The sequence below is a fragment of the Perognathus longimembris genome, chromosome 2 (genome assembly GCF_023159225.1).
Source record: "Perognathus longimembris pacificus isolate PPM17 chromosome 2, ASM2315922v1, whole genome shotgun sequence".
In the NCBI taxonomy this organism is placed as follows: Eukaryota; Metazoa; Chordata; class Mammalia; order Rodentia; family Heteromyidae; genus Perognathus; species Perognathus longimembris.
Window position 1 is genome coordinate 49,487,561 of NC_063162.1, and position 25,808 is coordinate 49,513,368.

The 25,808-nt window shown below is 38.2% G+C and overlaps 1 protein-coding gene across 4 annotated transcripts in view; it reads left to right on the forward strand.

The window, feature by feature from the left end:
- Kat6b (lysine acetyltransferase 6B) overlaps nt 1–25,808 on the forward strand; it is a 175,222-nt gene that overhangs the window by 109,921 nt on the left and 39,493 nt on the right. For 2 of the 4 annotated variants that reach the window (XM_048339092.1, XM_048339091.1), the window contains exons 4-11: nt 3,182–3,290; nt 12,514–12,629; nt 12,811–12,892; nt 16,041–16,173; nt 18,791–19,722; nt 20,718–20,839; nt 22,697–22,812; nt 23,696–23,837. In XM_048339092.1, coding sequence (XP_048195049.1) covers nt 3,182–3,290; nt 12,514–12,629; nt 12,811–12,892; nt 16,041–16,173; nt 18,791–19,722; nt 20,718–20,839; nt 22,697–22,812; nt 23,696–23,837 — 1,752 coding nt within the window. The remainder of the gene's footprint in view (nt 1–3,181; nt 3,291–12,513; nt 12,630–12,810; nt 12,893–16,040; nt 16,174–18,790; nt 19,723–20,717; nt 20,840–22,696; nt 22,813–23,695; nt 23,838–25,808) is intronic. The other 2 variants (XM_048339093.1, XM_048339094.1) reach the window with 2 other exon arrangements.

Below are 25,808 nucleotides of genomic sequence, written 5' to 3' on the forward strand. Positions count from 1 at the left end.
TTGTGAGATAGTTATCCTTTAAATAAATGACTGTGAGCATATATCAGCATGGTGGGGTTCACTTGGACATAGTGTGGAAGTGATAGCATCTTGGCTTTCTATTATTGGGCATAGTATGGGACATCAGTCTTTCTGACCATGAACTACTAACAACCTTTGTCCTTTGTGTTACCTTTAGTTAAAAACGAAAAATGAGCATGAATGCTGGCTGATGGCGACATCTCTCTTTCAGCTAAAAATTCATCTAGGAAAGAAAAGTAGGACTGGAGATTTGGGTTTGTCTCACTGTATGAATGATAGGTGACATTTTGTAAATTATTTACCACCACAAGGATGACGGCAATGGCTTGAACATTGTTCTATCAAATGAAAGCAGAAATCCCATTAGTACAAGGGCTGTGTTTCAGCTAGAATCTATCAGGGGAATGTTGTCACTTTAAAACCAGATTGTTCTTTTAATTGCTATTTAAAGGAACAGAAGTGTTCCCTAGGTACTGCAGTTGAGCAGTTGCAAGTAATAACTATGGAGCCATAATTATGCAGTGCTGATTATGTGGCATTAAAAAAACTATGGCTAGAGTCAGTGACCAATTTGTTGTAGCTTGTCTTTTTTTTGGTGTTTCTAATACAGGATGTTTTACACTGTACTTTTTAAGTATGACTAAAAAAATGTATTTGCTTTTCTATGGAAGAAGGGCCTATGCATATTAATAGAACAAATTAACCTAAAAATGAGGGCAAGATAGCAAGTACTCCTTGTAAGATGAAATGAACAATCATATCCAATAATTTTGTGATGGCTTGGTCATACAAATTCTTGATTTTGGTGGCATGTTGTCACAGGGAACCAAGGCATTTGTTGGAATCATTACAGCCCTTTGAACTTATTTTTTTTTGGCGGGGGGTGCAGTCCTGGGGCTTGAATTCAGGGCCTGAGCACTGTCCCTGGCTTCTTTTTCCTCAAAGCTAGCACTCCACCACCTGAGCCACAGTGCCACTTCTGGCTTTTTCCATATATGTGGTGCTAAGGAATTGAACCCAGGGCTTCCTCATATATATGAGGCAAGTACTCTACCACTAGACCATATTCCCAGCCCCCCATTTGAAATATTTTAAATGTGAGTTTGATTTAAAAACAAACTAACATATTCTTCTCTTTTTCACTGTTTAAGGAATTTTATTAAATCAAGAATTTCATAATCTAAACGACGTTTCCTCTCACAGTTATCAATTCTGTTACTTAGAACTGACATCCTGAGCTATTCCACACAGTAAAGAATTGCAAGATTAAAGAAAGGAATTCTTATTCCATTAGCAAAAATATTTTGAGTGCCTGCTTACTGTGAGCCAGGCAATGTACTAGGCATTTGGAACTGAATAGCTAGATAAATGAGTTTTTTTCTATGTTGGTTTATACTTAGAGAATTAGACATAGCAAAACCTTGGTTTTTATTTACACCTAAAGGTAGTTCTTAGGGGTTAGAGGTGTGGTTCAAGTGTTAAAGTGCCTGCCAAACAATCACAAGTGCTGGAGTTCAAAGTCCAGCACGAGAATACAAATAAACAACACCCCCCCAACAAAAACCACACACCCCAAAATTTCTTAGTTCAAATTTTCTTGGCCTGAATATTTAATTCACAATATTCAAATATGAGAACATCATGCTAACATTAGTTGGGTAGCAGACACTTAGTAGGTGTGGCATGTTCAATAAATTATTTTGACTCTTGAAAGTAATGTGGCCAAATCTATGGGCACAGTTCAACTGTGAATGGGAACACTAAGATTGTTAGGTAATGGAGACACTAGAATATATGTAAATCTATACATTGTTAAAAGCAGTTTGTGTAGTAAGAGTTCAAAGGTGCTAGGGGGCCAAACAAATGTTTTGTTGTTTCTTTGAAAAAGTGGGTTTAGGAAGTGGCACTGTGGCTCAAGTGGTAGAGTGCTAGCCTTGAGCTGAAGAGCTTAGGGACAGTGCCCAGGCCCAGAGTTCAAGCCCCACAACTGACAAAAAAAAAAAAAAAAAGTGAAAAAGTGGGTTTGTCAGAGATGGAGGGTTTATCTTCTTTGTAGGCTGTGGTTTTCTTTTGAAGAACCTGGTGCCAGAAAGCCTTGGTAATAATCTCTTGATCTTCTTAAGTAATCCCACAGAATTTTAGTTCTTGCTTTTATGTCCAATACTTAATAAATGCTAGAAACATGCATTTTAACATTTGACAAAGTATATTATGAGAAAAATGAGATTTCAAATGCATCTTTAATATTCATTGACTTAGATGTTATTGGTATGATAAAAATTACTTCTGGATCTTATATACTGCACTTTAATAAGTCTTTACATACTACTTCACTAGCAAATATTTGGACAAATTTTATTTTTAAATGTTTATTTGAGTACCTTATTTACCAGATTTTCTTTGCTCAAGATGTAGGTAAAAAGCTTGTGATTTTAACATTTTATTTAAATCTTAAAAACAGAAGGGCGGGGCTGGGGATATGGCCTAGTGGCAAGAGTGCTTGCCCCGTATACATGAGGCCCTGGGTTCAATTCCCCAGCACCACATATATAGAAAATGGCCAGAAGTGGCGCTGTGACTCAAGTGGCAGAGTGCTAGCCTTGAGCAAAAAGAAGCCAGGGACAGTGCTCAGGCCCTGAGTCCAAGTCCCAGGACTGGCCAAAAAAAAAAAAAAAAAAAAAAAAAACAGAAGGGGCTGGGATATGGCCTAGTGGCAAGAGTGCTTGCCTCATATACATGAGGCCCTGGGTTCAATTCCCCAGCACCACATATACAGAAAACGGCCAGAAGCGGCGCTGTGGCTCAAGTGGCAGAGTGCTATCCTTGAGCAAAAAGAAGCCAGGGACAGTGCTCAGGCCCTGAGTCCAAGCCCCAGGACTGGCCAAAAAAAAAACACAGAAGCTAGGGGCTAGGAATATGACCTAGTAGCAAGAGTGCTTACCTCGTATACATGAAGCCCAGGGTTTGATTCCCCAGCACCACATATATAGAAAATGGCCAGAAGTGGCACTGTGGCTCAAGTGGCAGAGTGCTAGCCTTGAGCAAAAAAAAATAAAAAGAAGCCAGTAACAGTGCTTAGGCCCTGAGTCCAAGCCCCAGGACTGGCAAAAAAAAAAACCCCACAGAAGCTAATGATTTTTTTATTTTAATTTTGTCACAGCCCCGTGCAGATCCCATTCCAATATGCAGCTTCTGTTTGGGGACTAAAGAATCAAACCGTGAAAAGAAACCAGAAGAACTCCTGTCTTGTGCAGATTGTGGCAGTAGTGGTAAGTTACTTTTTTGGTTTGTATAGTGACTTCCCATTATTATAGGTTTTGTACAGTCATTTCCCACTATCATAACTTCCTCCTGTTTATCTCAAAACTACAGGGTATTTTTTATTGAAGCAGTTATTTGGCAGTAGAATAGAGTTTTAATGTAAAAAAATAAATTCAGGTAGACAGAATATAACAGCACTGATAAGATATTTTGTATTCATATGATACTAAATATTAATAGAATTAAGTTTCAAAAATTTCATAATACATTGATAGCTCATTAAAGGGACTTCTTGTACAGTAGGTAAATTCAGGGTAGAAATTTTAAAGAAATGGCCTTGCTATGTAGCATAGACTGACCTTGAATCCTGATCCTTCTTCTGAGATTATAGGCAGGTACCAACATGCTCAGTTGTCTCTCTGTCTATCTGTCTGTCTGTTGTGGGGTCTTGCTGTGTTGCCAAGGCTAAACTCAAATATTTGGTCTAAAGTGATCTCGGATTTAGACATGCCTTGCTCAGGGTGGAAGAGCTTAGGCTTTTAAGTTGAATACTTAGAATACTGGAATACTTAGAATAATTTTTGTTTTCTGTAACCTAAAGACTCAACTTAAGAATTACTGTATGTGGAGTCTGTGTTTTGGCTCATGATGCCTACTAGTTAAGTGAACTATTACTGGCCAGCTCCGAGAATCCTCATAGAATCAAAGGCAGTAACCTTGGGCCTTTGGCAAATTATGGAACCCCACATATTCAGCTCAGGGAAGAAAAGTCCACGAGACTCCATCTCAATGAAACATGCTGGTTTTATGGAGGCCAGGGACTGTCATCTCAGATGACAGGAAGCCTAAAAATGGGTAGCCCACAATAAATTGTGCCTAGACAGGAAGCAAGACCTTATCTCAATTAAAAAAAATTGTTTTACACAATAGAGATTCAACCCAGGGATTTGCAAATATTAAGATTCCACTATCTTTAGTTACAAGATTTTTTAAAAATTAATTTTTTTGCCCTGATCTTTAAATTGTTTTTCTGAATGTTATTTTAAAATCAATGACTAAGGTATGGGAGTACAACTCAAAGGTAAAGTGCTTTCCTAGCATCTGTAAAGTCCTGGGTTCAGTTTGCAGCACTACAAAATAAAGAAAAAAATAGAAGGCTGGGAGGAGAGGAAGAAAGAAAAGAAAAACCCTGTTAAACATTATAACATACTCTCAGGTAGGCAATCATGTAGTATCATGGTTAAAAGGAAACTCATGAACCACCACAGCCCATTTCCTCCATCTTGAGTTAGATATTTAACCATTCCAACCCTCTATTTCCTCATTAGAAGTTTGGAAATAGTGACAGCACTTGGGTTTTATGGGGAATGAATGAGAGAACATGGATAAATAGCCTAGCACAGAGTCAACAAGAACTACAGTAAGTGTACCATAAATGTCAGCCATTGTTGTGATTTGGCATGTTTGATATTGTTGTCCTTGATTACTGCAAATAATTTAAGATTTTTATCACCATTTATGACAGTGGTTTGATGGTTAGATAGTGGAAATATTCCATACGCGGGAATGGCAGTGTGGTACAATGAATCTTCTCATGTGAAGGTTTAATTTGATAGGCCTTTTTCAGTTCAGCAGCTTCCAAGTCTTGAGTAGAAGGGGAGAACCTTTGAAAGAAGACATTTAAATCCCTACTTGAAAAATACATTCTGACAGTCAGTTTGATGGGCTTTACAGATTCATTAAAATTCTTTTACCTGGCCATGGTATCATGAATAGTGACAAAGAGGCATTGAAACATTATCTGTGCATTTAGTTTAATACATTTCAACCCTACGATCTCCCCTTGCTTTGCTAATGAGGTGTGCTTCACTCATCAGTTCTGACTCTGTAGTTATCTTTTGGGTTTCTCACGAGGCTCAATCAGAATGAATTATTCTTTTTTTTGTAACTGCCTGATCAATTTAGTGGTATTTACTTATCTAAGGATGTGATTTTTTTTTATAAGGTGGTACTTTAAAAACACCTTTCACTGTTCTATTTCTTTCGTATCTGCTTATCGGAGCACCTAGGCAGATTTACAGGCTTACTTAAATGTGGAAAGAAAAGTTCCCTTTATATATTTCCTTACCTCTGGTGATACACTTACTTGAGTTGGTAAGGAATCTGAGATTATTATCTTGTGGATCATAACTTCAAGGCCTCGTTCACAGGGTATCAAGGTAATTCTAAACAGGTAGATCTTAGGCTTTCTGATGTAATCAATCTCCCTTCATCTTTTCCAGATTGAAAACCTGCCAAGGGGAGGTCTGATCTCATTTACACTGTGAGGCCACTGACATTTTGTTCCTCTGAAGTTCATGCTTTTTTAGGGCCAGACTAAGGGTATATAAATGCAGTGTTTTCTTTCATCAAAAACGACCCTCTTGTTTTCTCTTCTAACAAATGGAGAAGACTAACTTGAGGATGCTATCTGCAGGGCTTCTGTAGTAGAGTCATCTGTGGGCCAGTCTCTTCTTCTGCTTTCATGTAGAAAGCCAGAAGCTGTGGAGTCAAGGTAGGGGTCATGGCAGAAATTCAAGCCCTGGGGTCATCATGTCTCCTTGATCAGCATAGAGAATGCTTGAGAGTGCCTCCCTGGCCATACAGTGGAATCCTGCTCACATGTCAAGGTTCACTTAATCTTCTCTGAGTGCCCTGTGCCAGCCTGGATGTGGCTAGTTTAGTAAAGATTGGAAAAAACCTGTTGTTCCTTACTCACTAAAATGCTTTCTAGACATTTATTTTATCTGGTAGATCAGACAAAGTAGACTTTGTTCCTTTATTCCTCTTTAATGGAAGAGTCAAAATAAAATATTGTCTGTTTCAGGAAATGAACTTTTGGGGAATCCTAGTTTTAATATTCGGCAGTGACAACTTGGTGATTATTAGGAAAAAAGAGAAGGTCCACATTCCTCAACAGAGCCCATGCTCATGATGGGAGTCTTGTTGTCACAGTCTAGTCTATTATCTCTAGTGGAATTTACAGATTGTTGGTACTTTATTTAGTCCTGTGGCTGTTTACTCATAATCAAAAGGATCCACTGGTTCTAGGAGTGAAGGAAGACTTATAATGATCAAAGGAATCACTAACACAAGATGTTTATGTGAAAAAATACCCATAGCTATATAAAATGGGGTGGGGTGAGGGGGAAAATATAGATGCAACCCATAAGGAAGATCATTCTTAAATGTGTTTCCCATATGTTTCCAACTCTTTTTAGTCATCTCTTTCTGAAGTACCATTTGTATGATGTCACGTTTAGACTGTGCTTAGATTTCATAGACATGCGTAATAAATGTTTCCTTCTGCTTACATCAGAAAACCAATTCAACATTTCTCTATTTTAAAGATGGTTCTGTGTTTCAGTTCTTTAAAAAAAGAAGTCATCCAAGTTTATATGCATTAAAAGTCTGAAATGAGATGAATAGTTAAAAGAGCCCTAAATGTGGTGTTCACAGACCTGTGTTCCATTTTGCTTCTGGTGCTTGCTGGCTGTGTAACAACCTGCGTTTTTCCAGTCCATGTAACCTGAAGGGCAGTATCTATACCCTGCATCCACAGACAAGGTGGAGTAGGCACCCAGTGAAATAGTCATGTGCAGATGACAGGTAACTATAGAACATTAGTCAAACACGAGGGATGATTGCAGTCGCTGGTATGAATGTGGGAACTATCAGATAGTCTTCAGGTCTGTGGAAATGTTGGGGCTGGGAAGTGATTTTACTTGACTTTCATGGATCAACCTACTTTGAAATTAACACTGTTATATTCTCTTTGCCTCATTAAGACCAAATTATCTTTAATTAGCATCACATAAGTATTAGATATTATACCAAATGAAATTTTGTGTCTGCTCAGATTGCTGGGTGGTTAAATCTTACTTACAGATGAGTTGTGTGCATGTGTGTTTTCAAATTAGCAAATCTAAGATAAGTGTACAGTTCAAAATTACAGCATCATACTAAGTGGAAGCTCATTGAAACAGGAGGCAGAAAAGGGGCTGGCTGCTGTGATGCAGCTGGGAGAGGGAGGGGAAAAGTGCTTGATACAGGAAGGGAGCTAGAGCTTACATAGAATATCATTTCATCCTTGGGAGACTTATAGTCAGTGCTAAGTTCATCTTTATTTGTGTGTTAACCCTGATAAAGGGGGTTGGGGGCATTCCCAGGAGGAAATGGTAAGGTACAGAATATATATAATAAAAGAAGACTAGTTTCTTAAGGTCATTGTACGAAAATGCCCAAGAAAGTGATTGGTTAGTCATTTAGTTCCACACTGACAGGACACATTAAATCTTTTTTATTTTTTTCCCCCAGTCTTGGGGCTTGAACTTAAGGCCTGGGCTCTGTCCATGAGCATCTTTTGCTCAAGGCTATTGCTTGTGATTGTGCCACTTTCGGCTTTTTCTGTATGTATGGTACTGAGGCATTGAACCCAGGGCTTCATGCATGCTAGGCAAGTACTCTACCACTAAGCCACATTCCCAGCCCACATTAAATCTTAAATTGAGAAGGAGGCCTTTGCCCAGAAAGAACCCAAGGAGTAATAAATATGGACAGAAGGGAAAAGCCCCACCACTACAATAGCGCAAAGCAGGATTGACTGCTTCCTCCCAAGCACCTACCAAACCACCTCCTGAAGGAATGCTACCAGATGGGCACTCAGCACTCAACATTGTAGCTTATGGGGACACTGTTCAAACTATAAAATGTGTTTTTTGGCTTAACATTATGACCTCCAGAGTAGAAAACGTAAATGGTCTTCATTGAAATTTAATGAGCACCTTTCTGTCCTCTTTGTCACATACAACCTTGTTGAGAACTTTTAAAAATAATATTCCCGGGCTGGGGATATGGCCTAGTGGCAAGAGAGCTTGCCTCATATACATGAGGCCCTGGGTTCGACTCCCCAGCACCACATATACAGAAAACGGCCAGAAGTGGCGCTGTGGCTCAAGTGGCAGAGTGCTATCCTTGAGCAAAAAGAAGCCAGGGACATGCTCAGTCCCTGAGTTCAAGCCCCAGGACTGACCAAAAAAAAAAAAAATTTCCCTTTGGTGTCTTTGATGCCATATTCTGTTTTCTGCCGCTTTCCTCAACATCTTTCAACTTCATATCTTCTCTCTAATGTCCTCTCTCTCTCCCCCCTTCCTCTTTCTCACACTACCACTTGAACCACTGTGCCACTTCCAGCTTTTTCTGTTTATGTGGTAATGAGGAATCGAACCCAGGGCTTCATGTATGCTAGGCAAGCACTCTACTGCTAAGCCACATTCCTAACCCTCTCTAATATTTTCTCTCTAAATATTTTTTAAAGACTTGTGTCCTTGGCCCTCTGTTTCCTACTTTGCCTACTGTTCAAATGTCTACAGATTCCACTTGTCCACTTCATAGACCTCTCAAAATTATCATCCAGGAGAGATCAGCAGACTTGATTCACACTCTCCACAAAAACAGTAACAACAGGTCCCAGCAAAGAAATGTACTGTTTCTCCTCAAGGATTTCCTATTTCTGTTAATGGCACACTATTGGCCTCCAATTAGTGTTTGAGGCCTTCTTCTATCCTGTTTTCTCATATTAAGGAATTCCCTAGCATATGCTGATTATATATACACACACATGCATATTTCCTAAATTTATGCATGCTTTCCAGTAACCTGACTCAACTCTGCTATTATAATAGTCTAAATGTAATCCTTACCTCTCCCCCCTTCCCATTTTTCCGTACTATAGCCCAGGTTGCCTTTTAAAATTTTGAATCTGATGATTTTTCTTGGCCACCAATTACCCTAGGGCAGGCAACAGTGGCAGGAGGGAGGGGGAGGGGAAGGATCCAAATTATTTAATATAACCCTGAAAATCATTCCACATTGGCCCCGTCCCACATCCTTCTTCCTTTCTTCCCTGTGCTGTGCAGTGCTTGTTAAATAATGGATGGTCAAATAGGGAATCTGAGAGGCCCAGTGTTCAGGTCCATATTAGTTTTCTATTGTTGAAGTAACAAATTGCTACACATTTTAGTGGTTTAAAACAAGCATATACGAGTGTGTGATTTTACAGCTAGCTCTAGATTACAACCAGGATGTCAGCAGGCCGTGCTTCCTTTCTGGAGCATCTAGAAGGATTGGGTCCATATCCTTGCACATTTTAATTGTTGACAGGACCCAGTTCCTTTGTTTGTAGGATTGAGATCCCCTACTTTCAAAGGCCACTCCCCAAGGCCTTGGCTTGTGCCTTCTTCCTCTATCTGCAAAGCCTGCAATGGCATGAATACATAATTCCAGTCCTCTCCCCATTTCTCACCTAACCTGGCCAGAAGAAAGGTTCTCTCAGACAACTTAGAATAAGCTCTCCACCTCTAGCTCTGTGCCCTTAGTCATCTCTGCATTTGAAAAGCTCCTTTTGCCACAAGCAATATGTATATGTCATGGGAATTGGGATTTAGACATCAATGTGTACTTTGTGTACTATATACTTTGCGTACTTCACAGCCCTTGTTTTCTCTCACATACTTTTTCCAAAAACCATTTCTACCGGTTTTTTTGGTTTCTTGGTACTTAAACAATATTGTTTTTATTTCACTAGATAAAACAATTCTAAGGAAGAAATACTTTGGTGTTTATGTTAGAATGAAAAGTGTGTGAATGTGTAATATGGTTTCAGACAAATTGCAAACTGCAATGGTAAAACCAACTTCAGAAAGACGAAACCCACCATAAATTGTGTCAGCAGAGAACAAGAATTTTGAAAATTGTTAAGTTTATGGAGTGGCTAAATAGGAAGTGAGAAGTTACAATGTCAATACTATTGTTTTCCATTATCCTATTACTATCTTGTTACTTTCCATTCTCCTCTTGCATAGTAATAGATTAAGACTCAGTTACAGTCTTTAGTGTTACTTTAAAATTAGCTGTGAGAAAATAAAATGGAAATGTTTCTTCATCCCTCAGTGCCCTAGAAATTTAGAGCTGGAAGGGATCTATGGCCAATTCTCTTGAGCTAAACCAAGGTAAGATTTCTGCCCAAAGGAAAGTTAGGCTGAAGATTTTGGAATCTGATAGGGGAATTTAAAAAGTAGTAGTTTGAGATAATATTGCTTAAAAAGACAGAAAAGGCATAAAGAGGAAGAATATTTGCTCTTGATTGAAGATGGCTGAAATCCATTAACTTTCAAAATGTATAATTATGTGAAAAAAAATCTTCCGTAGGATATCTGTGGAAATAAATAGTAAGTTGTAATATGATGTGAATTACCTTAGTTACTGAATATTAAGCTACAAAGTACAAAGCAGATTTTAATGTAGAGAAAAGTGCAGTGTTTGAAATTGAGGTCATATGTGCTGGTGATATATGGCTTACAGGAAGTAATAAAAATGGAGAGAGAGTAAATGGTATATTTTTGAGCTGATGGGATCCATTTGAGGGTGGAATTTAAATTGCTTTCTTTAAAAGTTGGGTTCTTAGCTCCCTCACTACTTAAGCCCTCTTTACCCTCCCCCCCTCAAAGTATGCTGTTCAAGGCAACAAGCAGGTTATCTTTGCCAATCCTGAACATAGAGAAGTGATTGATATCATTCTTATGTATTGATTGGTAAACCTTTTTCTGTCATTTATTTGAATTAGAGAAGCCCTGTCTAAGAATAGTGTGAGAGGTTAAATGAACAGGCCCAAGTATTTCTCCTGCTTGAGGTCATAATCCTCTGACAGAATTTTATTTTCTCAACATCTTAAATACAGATGTTTGGAGTAAAAAAAACAAAAAAAACTGAAATTGTGTGCTTTTTTTTTTAAGTGGTAGTATTGATGATTGATTTTGAATGTTTTTACTTCAAAAAGCCCAATGTCCTCGTGGGTGGAATTTTATGAAGCACCTGTTAAGCTTTAGGGAGGAGGACCTTTTGGCAGCAACCCAAAGTACATATTAAACAATGAGGCTGCCAAAGTCAGGAAATTATAAAACAGTTTTGAAATTGCAGAATCTGCTTTTTTTTTTTTTATTGCCCTTCAGGTTTCTTTTGCAGCTTGGTTATAAGTTCTCTCACCTGGGATTTACTAATGTTCTTACTATTTAAAGACCGGATTAAAAAAAATGACCAACCTAAAATAAAGTTTGGAGATTTCTTCAGAGTTATGGGATAAAAACACAAAACATTAGGTTTGAAACTCAGCTGCCTTGTTGGGCCTGGGCTTGTGCTTTCCATGCTTGGGGGAAGAGCCAGCCTCCAGGAATACCCTGTCAGGGTCTCTAGTTGCCCCCTGACGTGGGCAATAATGTTGGGTGTGTGGAGAACCTCATTGCTCAAGACAGTGGTGGAAACTTGCTGAGAATGTGCTTCTTGACTTGTTCCATTTAGTCTGATCCTATCATTTTGTTAACACTCTCAGATTCACTGCTTCTTCTACATTAAGGACTTAACAATCAGTAACCAAAAGGCAAGATGGTAATATCCTTAGTCTGTCCCAACAATGGAACATTCTTTGTATGGTATTGAGTTTGTTTACTTATGAATTTATTTGCTTATTTGTTTTGGCAAATGTAATTTCATTATAGTAAGTACCCTACCTTTTGGTTTTATTTTGCTTGTTTATCTCTGGTTTTATTTTTAGTCATAGACTTGATAGGTAGTCCAGGTTGGCCTTGAGTTCGCCATCTTCCAGTTGGCCTCCTGAGGGCTGGGATTATGGGTGTAGGCTGACCATGTGCAGCCAGCCCCAGTGTTGAGTTGTATGGCTACATCTCACATATGGGAGCAGGAGCTCTTTGAACTTTGTACCTCCTCCTACTTCAATGTCACAAACCAAGCGCTGTGGGTAGATAATGGGGATGAGGTGGCGAGTACAGGATTTACAGAAGCTGCAGCAATTAGGGCACTAGCCAGAGGACACAGTGTTCTCAGTTCTCAAAGAACTTGAGAACTTGGTTGGAATTGACATAAATTTCCCAATTTTTTAAAAAAGAGATAGCACTTTTTCACTATCATTCTGTTAAATACAGTGAAAGAAGGTAAAGGGATAGGAAGACAGAAAGGAAGATCTGTAATTTAGATTCTCTTATTTTTGTATTGTCAAGTTTTTAATGCCTCATTGATTGGCATCAGTATTTATCTATTAAATTTAGAGACTAAGAGTTTTGTTTTGTTTTTTAATGAAGGCAACATTCCCATAAAGCAGTTTGCTCTTTTTTCTTGTAGGACATCCATCCTGTTTGAAATTTTGTCCTGAGCTAACAACAAATGTAAAGGCCTTAAGGTGGCAGTGCATTGAATGCAAAACATGCAGTGCGTGTAGAATCCAGGGCAAAAATGCGGTAGGTATGGCTCTTAGCCCAGTGCCAGGTAAACTAATTTTCAATGTTAAGGTTTTGTTACGTCAAACTGCAACTGCAAAGTTGGTGCTTCTTCATTTTGTTATTTTTAATCTGGAAACTTGAGAATTTTGGAGTGTTTTACAGTTGGTCTCAGTCTCAATTATTCTCTACTGTATTACAGGATAATATGCTTTTTTGTGACTCATGTGATAGAGGATTCCATATGGAGTGCTGTGACCCACCACTTTCCAGAATGCCAAAAGGTGAAGCTTTAAAACATATTTAAAATGTATCTAATTACTGTCTTATTTATATATTAGCCTTATCCCTGATGCCTGGCAGTTCAGGAACATATAGTTTCCCCAATCCTGTTTTCATCCCTCCCAATTTCCATGTCCTTGCAGGTTCTAAATAGAATAGTATTGGGCTGGGAATGTGGCTTAGTGGTAGAGTGCTTGCCTAGCATGCATGAAGCTCTGGATTTGACTCCTCAGTGCCACATAAACAGAAAAAGCCAGAAGTGGAGCTGTGGCTCAAGTGGTAGAGCACTACCCTTGAGCTGAAGTGCTCAGAGACAGTGCCCAGGCCCTGAGTTCAAGCCCAGGACTGGCAAACAAACAAACAAAAAAAGAATGACTCCAATTCAGATATAAGGATGAAAAAGTCTGTCCTTGCCCCCAACCAGTCTACTATTAGCATAAATTTGGATTATGTGGGCCAAAATTTTAGAATATACTCCATATTTTTCAGTATAGGATTTTAAAGATAATTTTATTTTCAAAATTAGGGTAATAATGAATTCAGAGTCCCATGATAGGAAACCAGCACCATTTTCTAGCAATTAATTGATATTTTGAGTATGGTTATCTGAACCATCTTGCCATTAGTGAAATATGGATTTTCTTCTGTTTATTGTGTAAATCTGCCTAATTCAGCCTTTTATTTCCTCAATTTTGCAACATAGTAAACATTTAAAACTAACTTTCCCTTTGTATTGTAAAATATATATGTGGTAGGTATGGAAAATATAGAAAGGAAATAAATACAAAAATCATTAGAAATTCCTTCCCTGCCTCCACACACCCTTTAAAAAGGAATGGAACATTCCATGCATGTTTTTGTAACCTTATTTCCCCTCTCAATAATAGACTGCTTGCAATCCCACATCATTAAATGTTCTCTTGAATGCAGTTTTTAATGAGTTCTATAGACCCTGTAGTATAAAGCATGGGTTACAAACTTGGTAACTGTGGGCCACAGGTGTGCTTTGTTGGTACAGTATTTTTAAATTTTTGAATTTGAGTTCTCTAGGTAGGCAAGCAGGTTTTAATTTGGCACAGTCTCACCACTCCCCATTATCATTATCTTTTAAGAAATTTGATTTTGTGTATAAATAAACTGTAATTGGCTTAATTAACCATTACATGATGGTGGCTATTGTATATATTGCCAGGTTTTTCCCCACATATCAACAATTATTTCCTTAAGGCAAATCCTTAGGCAAAGAACTGTCAAATCAAAGGCCATGCACATGAAAGGCTATCTCAACTTTTAATCCACCCATCAGTGCATGAGAATATCTATTTACCTATATTGTGACCAATAACAGCCATTACTGTGTTTGTTGATTCTGGGATATTTATTTAAAGTTTCACATCTTTAAAATCTGCATCTTCTAATAAGTGTTATCTTATATTTGATGGTAAATAGTCTTATTACTTTGAAATTTAACCAATTTGTTAATAGAAAAAAACAGATGCTTTATACTAACTTTCTTTCAATAGAGAGATCAAACATTCTTGTGTTTGATAATTGGCTGTTTGTATGTCATCACTTGCAAAATACCTAATTTTATCCACTAAATATTATTGGGGTTCTTGCCATTTTCTTCAGGATGTATGTAATTATTTTTTTATTTATTTATTTTTTTTTGGCCAGTCCTGGGCTTGGACTCAGGGCCTGAGCACTGTCCCTGGCTTCTTTTTGCTCAAGGCTAGCACTCTGCCACTTGAGCCACAGCACCCCTTCTGGCCATTTTCTGTATATGTGGTGCTGGTGAATTGAACCCAGGGCCTCATGTATATGAGGCAAGCACTCTTGCCACTAGGCCATATCCCCAGCCCTGTAATTTTTTTAATATAGCCAATTATGTGAAAATTTTCATTTCAGGCATGCATTTTTAAATATCAGTCAAGATCATAGAAATATTTGCATATTTTTCCTGATACTTGGAACATGTTTGTTTTTTTTTTTTTCATCATAATACTCAACTTCTTAGAATTTATTCTGCTAAAGATACAAATAAACTGTTTTCTTCCAGATGGGTTACAGTACCCTGGTATTCTTTTTCCACTAATTTGGATGTAATACTTTTTGATATGATAAATTTGTCCATAGATTAAAGTTGTCTTTAATTCTTTTCCATTGTCTCAGTTTCTTTTCTTTTCTTTTTTGCCAGTCCTGGAGCTTGAACTCGGGGCCTGGGTACTGTCCTTGAGCTCTTTTTGCTCAAGGATAGCACACTACCACTTGAGCACAGTGCCACTTCCAACTTTTTCTCTGTGTTATACTAGGGAATCAAACTCAGGACTTCATACATGTTAGGCAACAATTCTACCACTAGGCCAAACTCCTGGCCCTGTCTCAGTTTCTTATGTCAGATAATTCTTGTAATTCCAGAGTACTTATACATCTTATAAAAATTATATTTCATGGGGCTAGGAATATGGCCTAGTGACAAGAGTGCTTGCCTCCTATACATGAAGCCCTGGGTTCAATTCCCCAGCACCACATATATAGAAAAGGCCAGAGGAGGTGCTGTGGCTCAAGTGGCAGAGTGCTTGCTAGTCTTGTGCAAAAAGAAGCCAGGGACAGTGCTTAGGCCCTGAGTCCAAGTGCCAGGACTGGCCCCCCCCCAAAAAAAATTGTATTTCATAGTGACAGTTATTTCAATGTTGCCTGTTTCTAGAGAAACAAATATCTTTTCCTATATATTCCAAACATTGCCCTGAAAATGTCTCCCCCAAAAGAAAAAATAGGAGGACATTTTCCATGGTGTGTACAGATTCCATGTTGGAAATAGCATTAGAGAAAGGTTCTGAGAGGGGGCAGCCTTCACACTCAACATCTCAAGGCTCTATCACTTGAGCCAGAACTCCACTTCAAACTGTTTTTGTTTTGGTACTTTACTGGAGATGAGTCTCACAGACTCTCTTACCTAAGCTGGCTTTGAACTATGATCTTCACATGTCAGTCTCCTGAGTAGCTAGGATTATAGGTTTGAGCCACCAGTGCTCTGCCATTTTCTAGAGTAAAGTTCTGCCTACATGCAGCCTTGTGCAGATGCAGTTTATATTCATCATCTTCTAAATGAAACATTAAAATATTATTCTCATATATATTTTACTTTAGGGATGTGGATTTGCCAAGTCTGCAGACCAAAGAAAAAGGGAAGAAAACTACTTCATGAGAAAGCTGCACAAATAAAACGACGATATGCAAAACCCATTGGACGACCGAAAAATAAATTAAAGCAACGATTGTTGTAGGTTGAGATCCTATCAAAAGAAATCTTTTATGTTGGGTTTGAAATGGAAGTGGTGATAGCTCCTTAGATTCCATTAGACTTTTAGCATAATTTTTTCCAAACTCAAGAGATGGAGAATATTTCTTCTTTTGCATAAGCTGTGGAAATTTTTTGAAAAATTGCTTTTAATTACAATTGGCATTTGGGGTCTTCTCTTGGCAGTAGTTGTGATACTGAGTGACATTTTTGAAGTAATAGGATGGAAGCAGAATGTGAGAATTGGACAGAATTATTCATCTTTATTACTGGATGAGTATTAGAAGAGCTTGGTTACATACATATTTTCATAGGCATTTTAAAACGAGGAATATGTCCATGCCTATAGTGAATCTCTTATTGGTACAGGTAACATTTGGAAAATATCTCTTTCCTGATTCTCATATAGTACTACCACTTTTCCAAAATAGTAGTATCTGAGAAACCTGCAGATGAATTAGGGCCATTTGCAAAGTGTACATGTATATAGACACACAGATAAAAATCATATATTTGTAGTGACCTGCAGAGCTGCTGTGCTACCTTTTTTAAAAAAATCTATGTTGTAAACATGCAAGTGCTGTTGAAGCTTATTTAGCAGGAGTTAGTTGGGAAAGTTTAAAGATAAAAAGTGAAATTAATATATTTTTACCTATAAGAGTACAGAAAGGTATTTAGAAATCAAGTCAGTAAACTTGTACATCTCTATCAGTCATTAGACTGACACTCTCTGTAGGCTTAATAAAAGTGGCATTGTGACTTAGAAATGAATAGATGTTCTTCCCCCTCCTTACTATGGAATCTTACTTATTCTTTTCCCCAAATTGTATCTGAAGTAGTGCCCTGTTCTCAGAAAAAAGTGTCCTTCTATACTTTATATCCCAAAGGAGAAAGAGGAAATGCAGGGTCCTTTCTTGGTTTTTCTATGAATCAAATCTTTTTGTTGTTGTTGTCAATTTCTTAACATAAACATAAAACCATATTTATGAGTAGATTTTTCTAGTATCATTTGAAGTAGAAATTAAGTGTTTTTATATTCATCCTGTGTAAGCATTGTTCTTAAATTGTGACTGTATCCATAGGGCCCAATTTTTTTAACAAAAGAATTAGAATATAAACTTTCTAAGAAAGGCCACAGCTGAAAATTGCATCTGGCACCAATCCTAACTTTTTGTTTGTCTAAAATTGTCCTTTGGGCTTAGGAATTTTTAAGACAGTCTAGGGAGCTTTCTCTTTTACATGCTTTATAAGCATATTATCCTTTCTGGACAATGGATTCCAGATACAGTTCAAATGCAGCATTCTGATGCAAAACATTTTAGCCTAGATTATGGTGTCTTCTGGTGACACCAGGAATCCAGTGTCATCCAGTGCCGATCCAGCTGTCACCTTGCAGATTGATCTGCTAGCAGTTCACCCACCTTAAATGAGTGTGAGAGAAATTGGTTCATTAAATCTTGTGTTCGAGATAACCACTAAAATGTGTTCTTCTATTTGTGATTACTTAAGATATTTAAAAAGTTCAGTACCATATCATTTTCAGGCTTCCATTTCTCCATGATTAGCCTTCAGCTAAATTGATGATTTAGAAAGTGCATTCTTGGGTCCCAGCATTCTCATAATTCACATGCCCATGTTTCTATTGTATAAAATTCTACTGCAATGTAGATACCTTCCCTAGTGCCGGCCGAAGGTGCAGACAGGCAGCCGCAGTTCATGCAGGCAGCTATGTAAGTGGAGTGACCTCCACAGCATCCCAGAGGGCAAAATATCAATCAGAACCTGGGGCAAAGATTGTGACACCAGGTGTCTGATAATGACTATGGTAAATGTGCTGCTTCTTCACCAGACTCTCCATGTCATGTCTGACCCGCTGTAGCTTTTCTTTAATCATTTCTTCAGTTTTTTGCTATTGTTGTCCTTTTTTCAGCAGTATTTGATGCTGTAATTAATTGTCTTCTCTCCTGAAAGAGCATTATAGGCTATCTTATCAGACGTCTAAACATAAGTTGTTAAGAGGAAGAGGGTATCTTTTAAAAATGTTTTTTAAGTACAAATTTATAGACATACCCAAATATTATTTATATAAACTTCCACATTGAGTTCAAAATTGCTTTTAATTAGCAATTACATACGCTTAGCCTTTCACTTCTGGATAACACATGACTTCCTCTAAAACTTTACAAAAGACATTTCAGGAATTCATAATTACTTGTGACAATGCAGGGAATAACTGACTTTTATTGAACTATAATGAAAGCATTGGGTGTTCTTATTAGTCTCTCCAAAATGTTCCTTCCTTGTCCTGCCCTCAAATTCACATGGATTCTTCTAGTAGGTTGGATGGTCCCTAGGAGTATCATGACATGCAAATATAGTTGTTGTTAGCTTTTGCAGCAAAGAAACATCTAGGTGGTGGCACAAAAACACACACACACATAAGCACACAACACATATACACTAACAGTTCTTCAAATGACAGCTCAGTTTCTGAAGTTTAAGCACATTGACTATGCATATAGTTGCTATAAATTTGTTTTTAGATACCTTTATAATTCTATTATTAAATGCTGATACTATTCTCTAAATTTTTGCCTAGGTCTGTAACCAGTGATGAAGGATCCATGAATGCATTCACAGGAAGGGGGTCACCTGGTAGGGGTCAAAAGACTAAAGTCTGTACCACACCTTCATCTGGTCATGCTGCATCTGGGAAGGACTCAAGCAGCAGATTGGCTGTTACAGACCCCACTCGGCCTGGTGCCACCACCAAAATCACCACCACCTCCACCTACATTTCTGCCTCTACACTTAAAGTTAACAAGAAAACCAAAGGGCTCATTGATGGCCTTACTAAGTTTTTTACACCATCACCTGATGGTCGCAGATCACGAGGGGAAATAATAGACTTTTCCAAGCACTATCGTCCAAGGAAAAAGGTCTCTCAGAAACAGTCATGCACTTCTCATGTGTTGGCTACAGGTACCACACAAAAGCTAAAACCTCCACCTTCTTCACTTCCACTTCCTGCCCCTGTCTCTGGTCAGAGCCCCAATTCACAAAAATCCAGCACTTCCACTTCTTCTACCTCTCCCCAGAGTTCTTCCAGCCAGTCCAGTGTGCCCTCCTTTAGCAGTCTCACTAATAACAGCCAGCTGAAGGCACTCTTTGATGGACTTTCTCATATTTATACCACTCAGGGACAGTCTCGAAAAAAGGGACACCCAAGTTATGCACCACCCAAGCGTATGCGTCGTAAAACTGAATTCTCTTCTACAGCAAAATCTAAAGCCCATTTCTTTGGAAAAAGAGATATTAGAAGTAGGTTTCTTTCTCACGCCTCCTCCTCTAGCTGGGGGATGGCTAGAGGACGTATTTTTAAAGCAATTGCTCACTTCAAGCGAACAACTTTCCTTAAAAAGCACAGGATGCTAGGCAGATTAAAATATAAAGTGACCCCTCAGATGGGGACCCCCTCACCAGGGAAGGGGAGCTTGACAGACGGAAGGATTAAACCTGATCAGGATGATGGTAAGCAAAAGGTCAAAGCTCCAACCAAACCTGCGCCCCGTCCCTTTCTCCCCAACCCCCCAAATAAATCAATCAATAAATTCCTATTTGTCACATAGGTTCTAGCTATTTCTCTTGTTCTCACTTCACTTTCATACAGAAGCAACGAAACTGACCTTTCCCTAATGCTGACTAAACCTCCAAAATGTTGTTTTTCCAACTAATACTCTCCCACCTTTTGCTATTTATTTCCATTCTTAGTGACACTAGGACCCCCAGATGCCTTCATAGTGTTGCTTATGGCTTTGTAGTCCCGCATGAGTAGCCACTGTCATGCTTCTGCCATGTTCTCTCCCATGCCGCCTCTTCAGCCACAGTGCCTTTTGGTGTGTGCTGTTAGTGCTTTCAACAGGGGTATTACAGCTCTTTGTCTCCCTCTGCTCCATTGCTCTCTCATGACAAAGTTCATCTTGCTTCTGTCTCAACAAAGCCTGATCTGTGATTCTGTGATGTGTGCATTGGATTTATTTGTGTATATCTGTGTGTGTCCACCCTAGGGAGGAAACTAATTTCATAATTTCATTGAACAAATTGGCCTAGTACATTTACTCTCCTTTATACAACAGAAAACCAAAATGTATTATTTGGACAACTCGGTAGAGTTTATGATCTCAAAACTGATCATGGGAATACTGTAAATAGACATTGATGTAACTTCTAATATGGGTTGAAAATATTATTTTGCTTTGTAATGCTTTTTCCCTCATGTATTTGTTAAAGTTATAAAGAAAAAAAGATGGCAGTGATAAATTCAAATAAAAGTTTTAGTATATAGTAGGGGAATGATACTGCTGGATCTTTGAGCAGTGCTTAGCTTTAGAATCTTAATAAAGCTCAAAAAGGAAGAAGAGATCCCTGCTTGCCCACTATGCTGATTTGGTACCATTTTGGTAATAGATTGTGGTTACTCATGATTCAAGTCAGTGAATACACTTTTTGCTGGTTTTAAATGACAGATACTGAAATTAAAATAAGCATCAAACAAGAAAGTACAGATGTAAATGTGATTGGAAACAAGGACGTTGTTACTGAAGAGGATTTGGATGTTTTTAAGCAGGCCCAGGAACTGTCTTGGGAGGTAAGGCTTAGACAGAACATTGTAATACACGAGGAACTTGTAACTGTTACTGTGGGGTTACTGTGCTGATTTTATAGAGCATGCCCTCTCCGTGTGGATGTCCTTTCTGGTTCTGTGTTATGCCCATTTTTATTGACTATGCATCTAAAAGCAGTAACATCTCTTCGCAAAGTAGAAAAATACTCATTTGGTCTCACAAAATGGGCCAGGATAATGCTAGGTAAAGAAGATTATTAAACAGAAAAGAAACAAAAATCCTAACATATGTAGGTAAGGAGAAATCAATCTTGGATTATTTTTGTCTGAACTTAGAAAACAACTTAAAAATGGTTACCAAAAAGAACATCACTTCACTTCACTGATGCTGTTTCAGACACAGATGGCCAGTCATATGAAAAATGTCTGATATTTTTAACTCTTTGGCATTGATCAAAGCAATATTGTGCTTCCTGATCAGTTGAAATCATTTTTTATTTTCAGTGTCTAGTCATTTAATGATCTCACTTAAATTCTCAGCTCTGTTTTAGTTAATTGTCACCCAAACAGTGGACTTCTCAAAGGCAATTTTGTTAGGATTGTCAGTTTCTCATGTCAGTAGCTTTGTGGGGACAGTGTTGTCTGAAGTAGGCTTAAGTTTCATTTATTAATTTCTTTTTTTTTTTTTTTTGGAGCATCCACTCAAGCTAAAAACTTCTTGTGACTTTTATCTTAAGAGCTATTGGGTATTTCTAGTCCTCATTCTGCTCTAACAGGATGCTGTGTATTGGTTGTCCTTTAGCTAAGAGTGTAATACCAATTTCCCCCCAACCACTAAGAGTTAAAAATCTTCAAATTTGTTTCTTTTTTTCCCCCCTCTGACTTTCATGTATAAAGATAATTCAAAATCCAAAGGCTTTGCATTCTGATATGGAAAAGTTGGATTTGGGGGTTCTTTTTTTCTAAGAAATATTTTTTATATTCCAGGGTTTCATGCCTGAAATCTTAGCTCCTCAGGAAGCTGAAAACTAAGGACTGTAGTTACAAACAAGCCCTAGTGGGAAGGTGTAAGTGGTAGAGTTGCTAGCCTAGTGAAAAAGCTAAGGGAAGGTACTCTGCCCCTGAGTTCAAGTCCCAGTACTGGCACAAAAACAAAATAAAACAAAGAAAAATATTTCTTGCTCTGTGTAAGGCACTTGTACTAGATACTGGATCTAACACGGCAAATCAGGCAATCAGAAATCTCCCCCTCACCCTATAGTCAGGTTTGAGCTTGGGGTCTTGACTTTACTAGGCTGGTGTGATATGTCCATGCTGAGCCTCTAGCCCTCAGAGCTATTATTTTACATTGTCATATAATACATGGTACCAGCCTGTGGAATCCAGTTTTGTAGATATTTATGTGTATTTACATCACACCTCATGCTTATCATGTTGTTAGGATATAAGTCATAACACAATGATGGTTATTATTTCACAAGGGCCTATAGCGTGTGTGTGTGTGTATGTGTGTGTGTGTGTGTGTGTGTGTGTGTGTCTTGTTTTGTTTTGTTTATTTTTGCCAGTCTTGGGGCTTGGACTCTAGGCCCGTGCTCTGTAACTGAGCTTCTTTTGTTCAAGGCTACCACTCTACCACTTGAGCTACAGTACTTCTGACTTTTTCTGCGTAGTTTATTGCAGATAAGATCTCAGCCTCCTGAGTAGCTAGGATTACAGGCATGAGCCATCAGCACCAAGCTACAGTGTGTTTTTAACATAAAAATTCATAATTGTGATTAATGTTCTGATCATGATAGATTTTGATAAGAGGTTATCAAATGTAAGTAAAGTATACCCTCTTCATATTTGTATTTTATCATATTTCTTTTCCCGGTGTGTCAGAAAATAGAGTGTGAAAGTGGAGTGGAAGACTGTGGCCGGTACCCTTCTGTAATAGAATTTGGGAAATATGAAATCCAGACCTGGTACTCCTCGCCTTACCCACAGGAATATGCAAGGTAATAGAATGAGCCAGGCAGTCTGAATGTGTAAGAAAGGAAAATTCTCAATTCTAAAGCAAGAATTTTAGGAAATAAATTTTGGTAGTCAATTTTAAGTACTTGCTAAATGATTACTTGGCCCAACTTTTTTTTTTTTTTTTTAATTGCAGGTCTTAAGGCTTGAATTCAGGGCCTGGCCATTGTTCCTGACTTTTTGCTCAATGCTAGTACTTGAGCGACACAGCTCCACTTCTGGCTTTTCTTTTCTTTTTCTTTTTTTTTTTTTTTTTTTTTGTAGTTTATTGGAGATATGAGTCTCACAGACTTTTATGCTAAGGCTGGCTTTTAACTGCAGTCCTCAGATCTTAGCCTCCTGAGCAGCTAGGATTACAGGCATGAATCCCTGGTGCCCACCTGCCAAACATTTTCAAATGAAAAATAGTGTAAACTTCTTGCACTTGTTCTGTGTAGTTGTTTTGCACTTATTTATTGCACAACATTATAAATTTGGCCTTGGAACTTCTAGATCATGCTCTCTGTCTTTAGTGAATAGGGCAAATATTTTATATGAAACAAAGTCTTTAAAAAATTATCTATTGTGAAATACTTTGTAGAGTTCCTTCTCCACTTGCCTTCACCCCCTCCCCCATTTTTCTAATGAGGATTTTGTTTCTGATTCTGGCATTTTGTTCTCAGGTATTTTATTGAAAATTAGCAGAAGTCAAATATGAGAGAGTAAATGAAAGTGGGTAGCCTTAGGAAACCCTTTGCTCCTTTCCTTTTTAAACTAATTCAAATATTTTCATAGACTTTAATGTTCTAGGGGAAAAATCAAATTTAATTTCCCCCCTTAAACACTATAATCAGTCTCACTGATTCTTTGACTTTTAAATTTTAACAGATTACCAAAGCTTTACCTGTGTGAATTCTGTCTTAAATATATGAGAAGTAAAAATATTTTGCTAAGACACTCAAAGAAGTGTGGATGGTTTCATCCTCCAGCAAATGAAATTTACCGAAGGAAAGACCTTTCAGTATTTGAGGTAAGCATGTGTAAACAAAAATCTCAGCTAATCTCAATTCTAGCTATTGACTATGTACGTTGATTTGTGTCAACAAAGAATATTTAATTTTGACACTGGTTTAAAATACCTTCATGTTTTGGAATGTTTAACCATATCAAGCAACCATTTAGATGGATGAAGCATCCTTACTTCATCACATTAACTTTTTTGTCTTCCCCAGTCCTATCTACACTAGACATATTCACCAGTGAATTTATGATTTCCTTGGTGTTTGTAAATTTCACTTCCTTTGGCAAGAGAAATTTGCTTTGTTCAGCAGCTCTAGCCAGTGTCTGGCAGGTGCTCGCTCTTCCAGGGAATTGAGCAGCTGCACATATCTCCTCAGTACACAACCACCTGTTTCCATCCAGCTCTTGGCAGGGTAGATAATCCTTTTGGTGAGACCCTAGCAGATGTTGGGACTGTCCTCCCCACCCCCAATCTGGGTGGCTGACTACCTCTGGAAAACTCTTGCTGTTCACAGGAACCCCTTGTGGCCATATGTCTGTCATTTTGGGTTTCTTGAAGATACGGAGTTTTGGGATTTATTTAGTAGCAGAAGGTCTTTGCTTCTGTAGTTTTATTGTTTAATCATGTTGCTATTGTCATTGTCAAGGATTCAGTTTTATCTGAATCATTTGTACCTTGAGGACACAATGCCTGTCTTTCCTGTTATTTTATCTGTTCACAGGATGTCTTAATTCTCTTCTTCATTTATGTTCATTTAGTTGGATACTTCCATTGTGTCCTGCTTTCCTTCTATTACCCATCTGGGTGCAGTAGACATTATGCTGTTGTCTTTCTCTGAAATACAGTTCTACCTTAGGTTTCTTTTTTTCACAATTCTTTAAGCTAAAACTCCTTATTCAGCTCCACAGTTCTCTTTGTCTCCAGCTGGTGGTACCTTGCCATCATGGACGATAATGGGAACATTGTGAGTTTCTCACATGAGTCAGGTTCCTTCTCTGAGTTTTGGGCCCAATAGATACTTTTTCCCAAGACTGCTCAGAGAAAACAAGACACTCCAGCTGTGAGAGTTTTGTTTTGTTTTGTAAACCCCTACTCATATTTTTTTGCAGACACTTTTGGGGAAGAAGGTCAGTTTGAACAAAGTAATGTGCTCTTGGTGGGAAGGTTCAAGGATTCACTAGTTCTTATTAAAGGCCTGTTACAGGGTTTTTCAGCCTGTGCTGCACATTGTAAGATGTTTAGCAGCATCCTATACCCACCAGATGCCTACAGTTGTGACAATGAAAAACCTACTATACGTAATCAAAAGTCCCCTGGGGAACAAAGTCACTTCCTCTGAGAACCACTGGGTTCAAGGGAAACTAGTTACATACATGACTGACCTTCCTGTTGTTAATACTAGGATGCTAGTAAGCCCACTCCAACTAGTTGTAGTATATAGCTCTTCTAAGTTAAAGCTGAATTAATGTCAACTTCCCTGTTGACTCCTTCTTTGATAGTTTAGATTCTTCTAACCAAAATTAAATTGAAATAGTTGTTCTGTTGTTTCCCGAAAGACAAAATATATTGTTGGCCTTAAGTAATTATTAAATAAATCAGTATGAGTCAGCCTGTGAGGTTGAAGCTTTCATCAATCCAGGGAGTCTTTTCAGGAGCGAAATAATCTTGTTAGTTGGGTAAGAATGGTCTGTGCTTGCAGGGCACATGCTTTTGAACTATATAGAGATTAGAGGAATCCAGACACAGATTTGTCAGATTTCTTAATACAGTAGGAGTTGGACTCAAGCCTGTAATTCTAGCTACTCAGGAGGCTGAGATGTGAAAACCATGATTCAAAGTCAACACGGGCAGGAAAGTCCATGAGACTCTTCTGATAACCACCAAAAAGTTGCAAGTGGAACTGGGGCTCAAGTGGTAGAGCTCTAGCCTTGAGCAAAAATACCCAGGGAAAGCACCCAGGCCCTGAGTTCAATCCCCAGG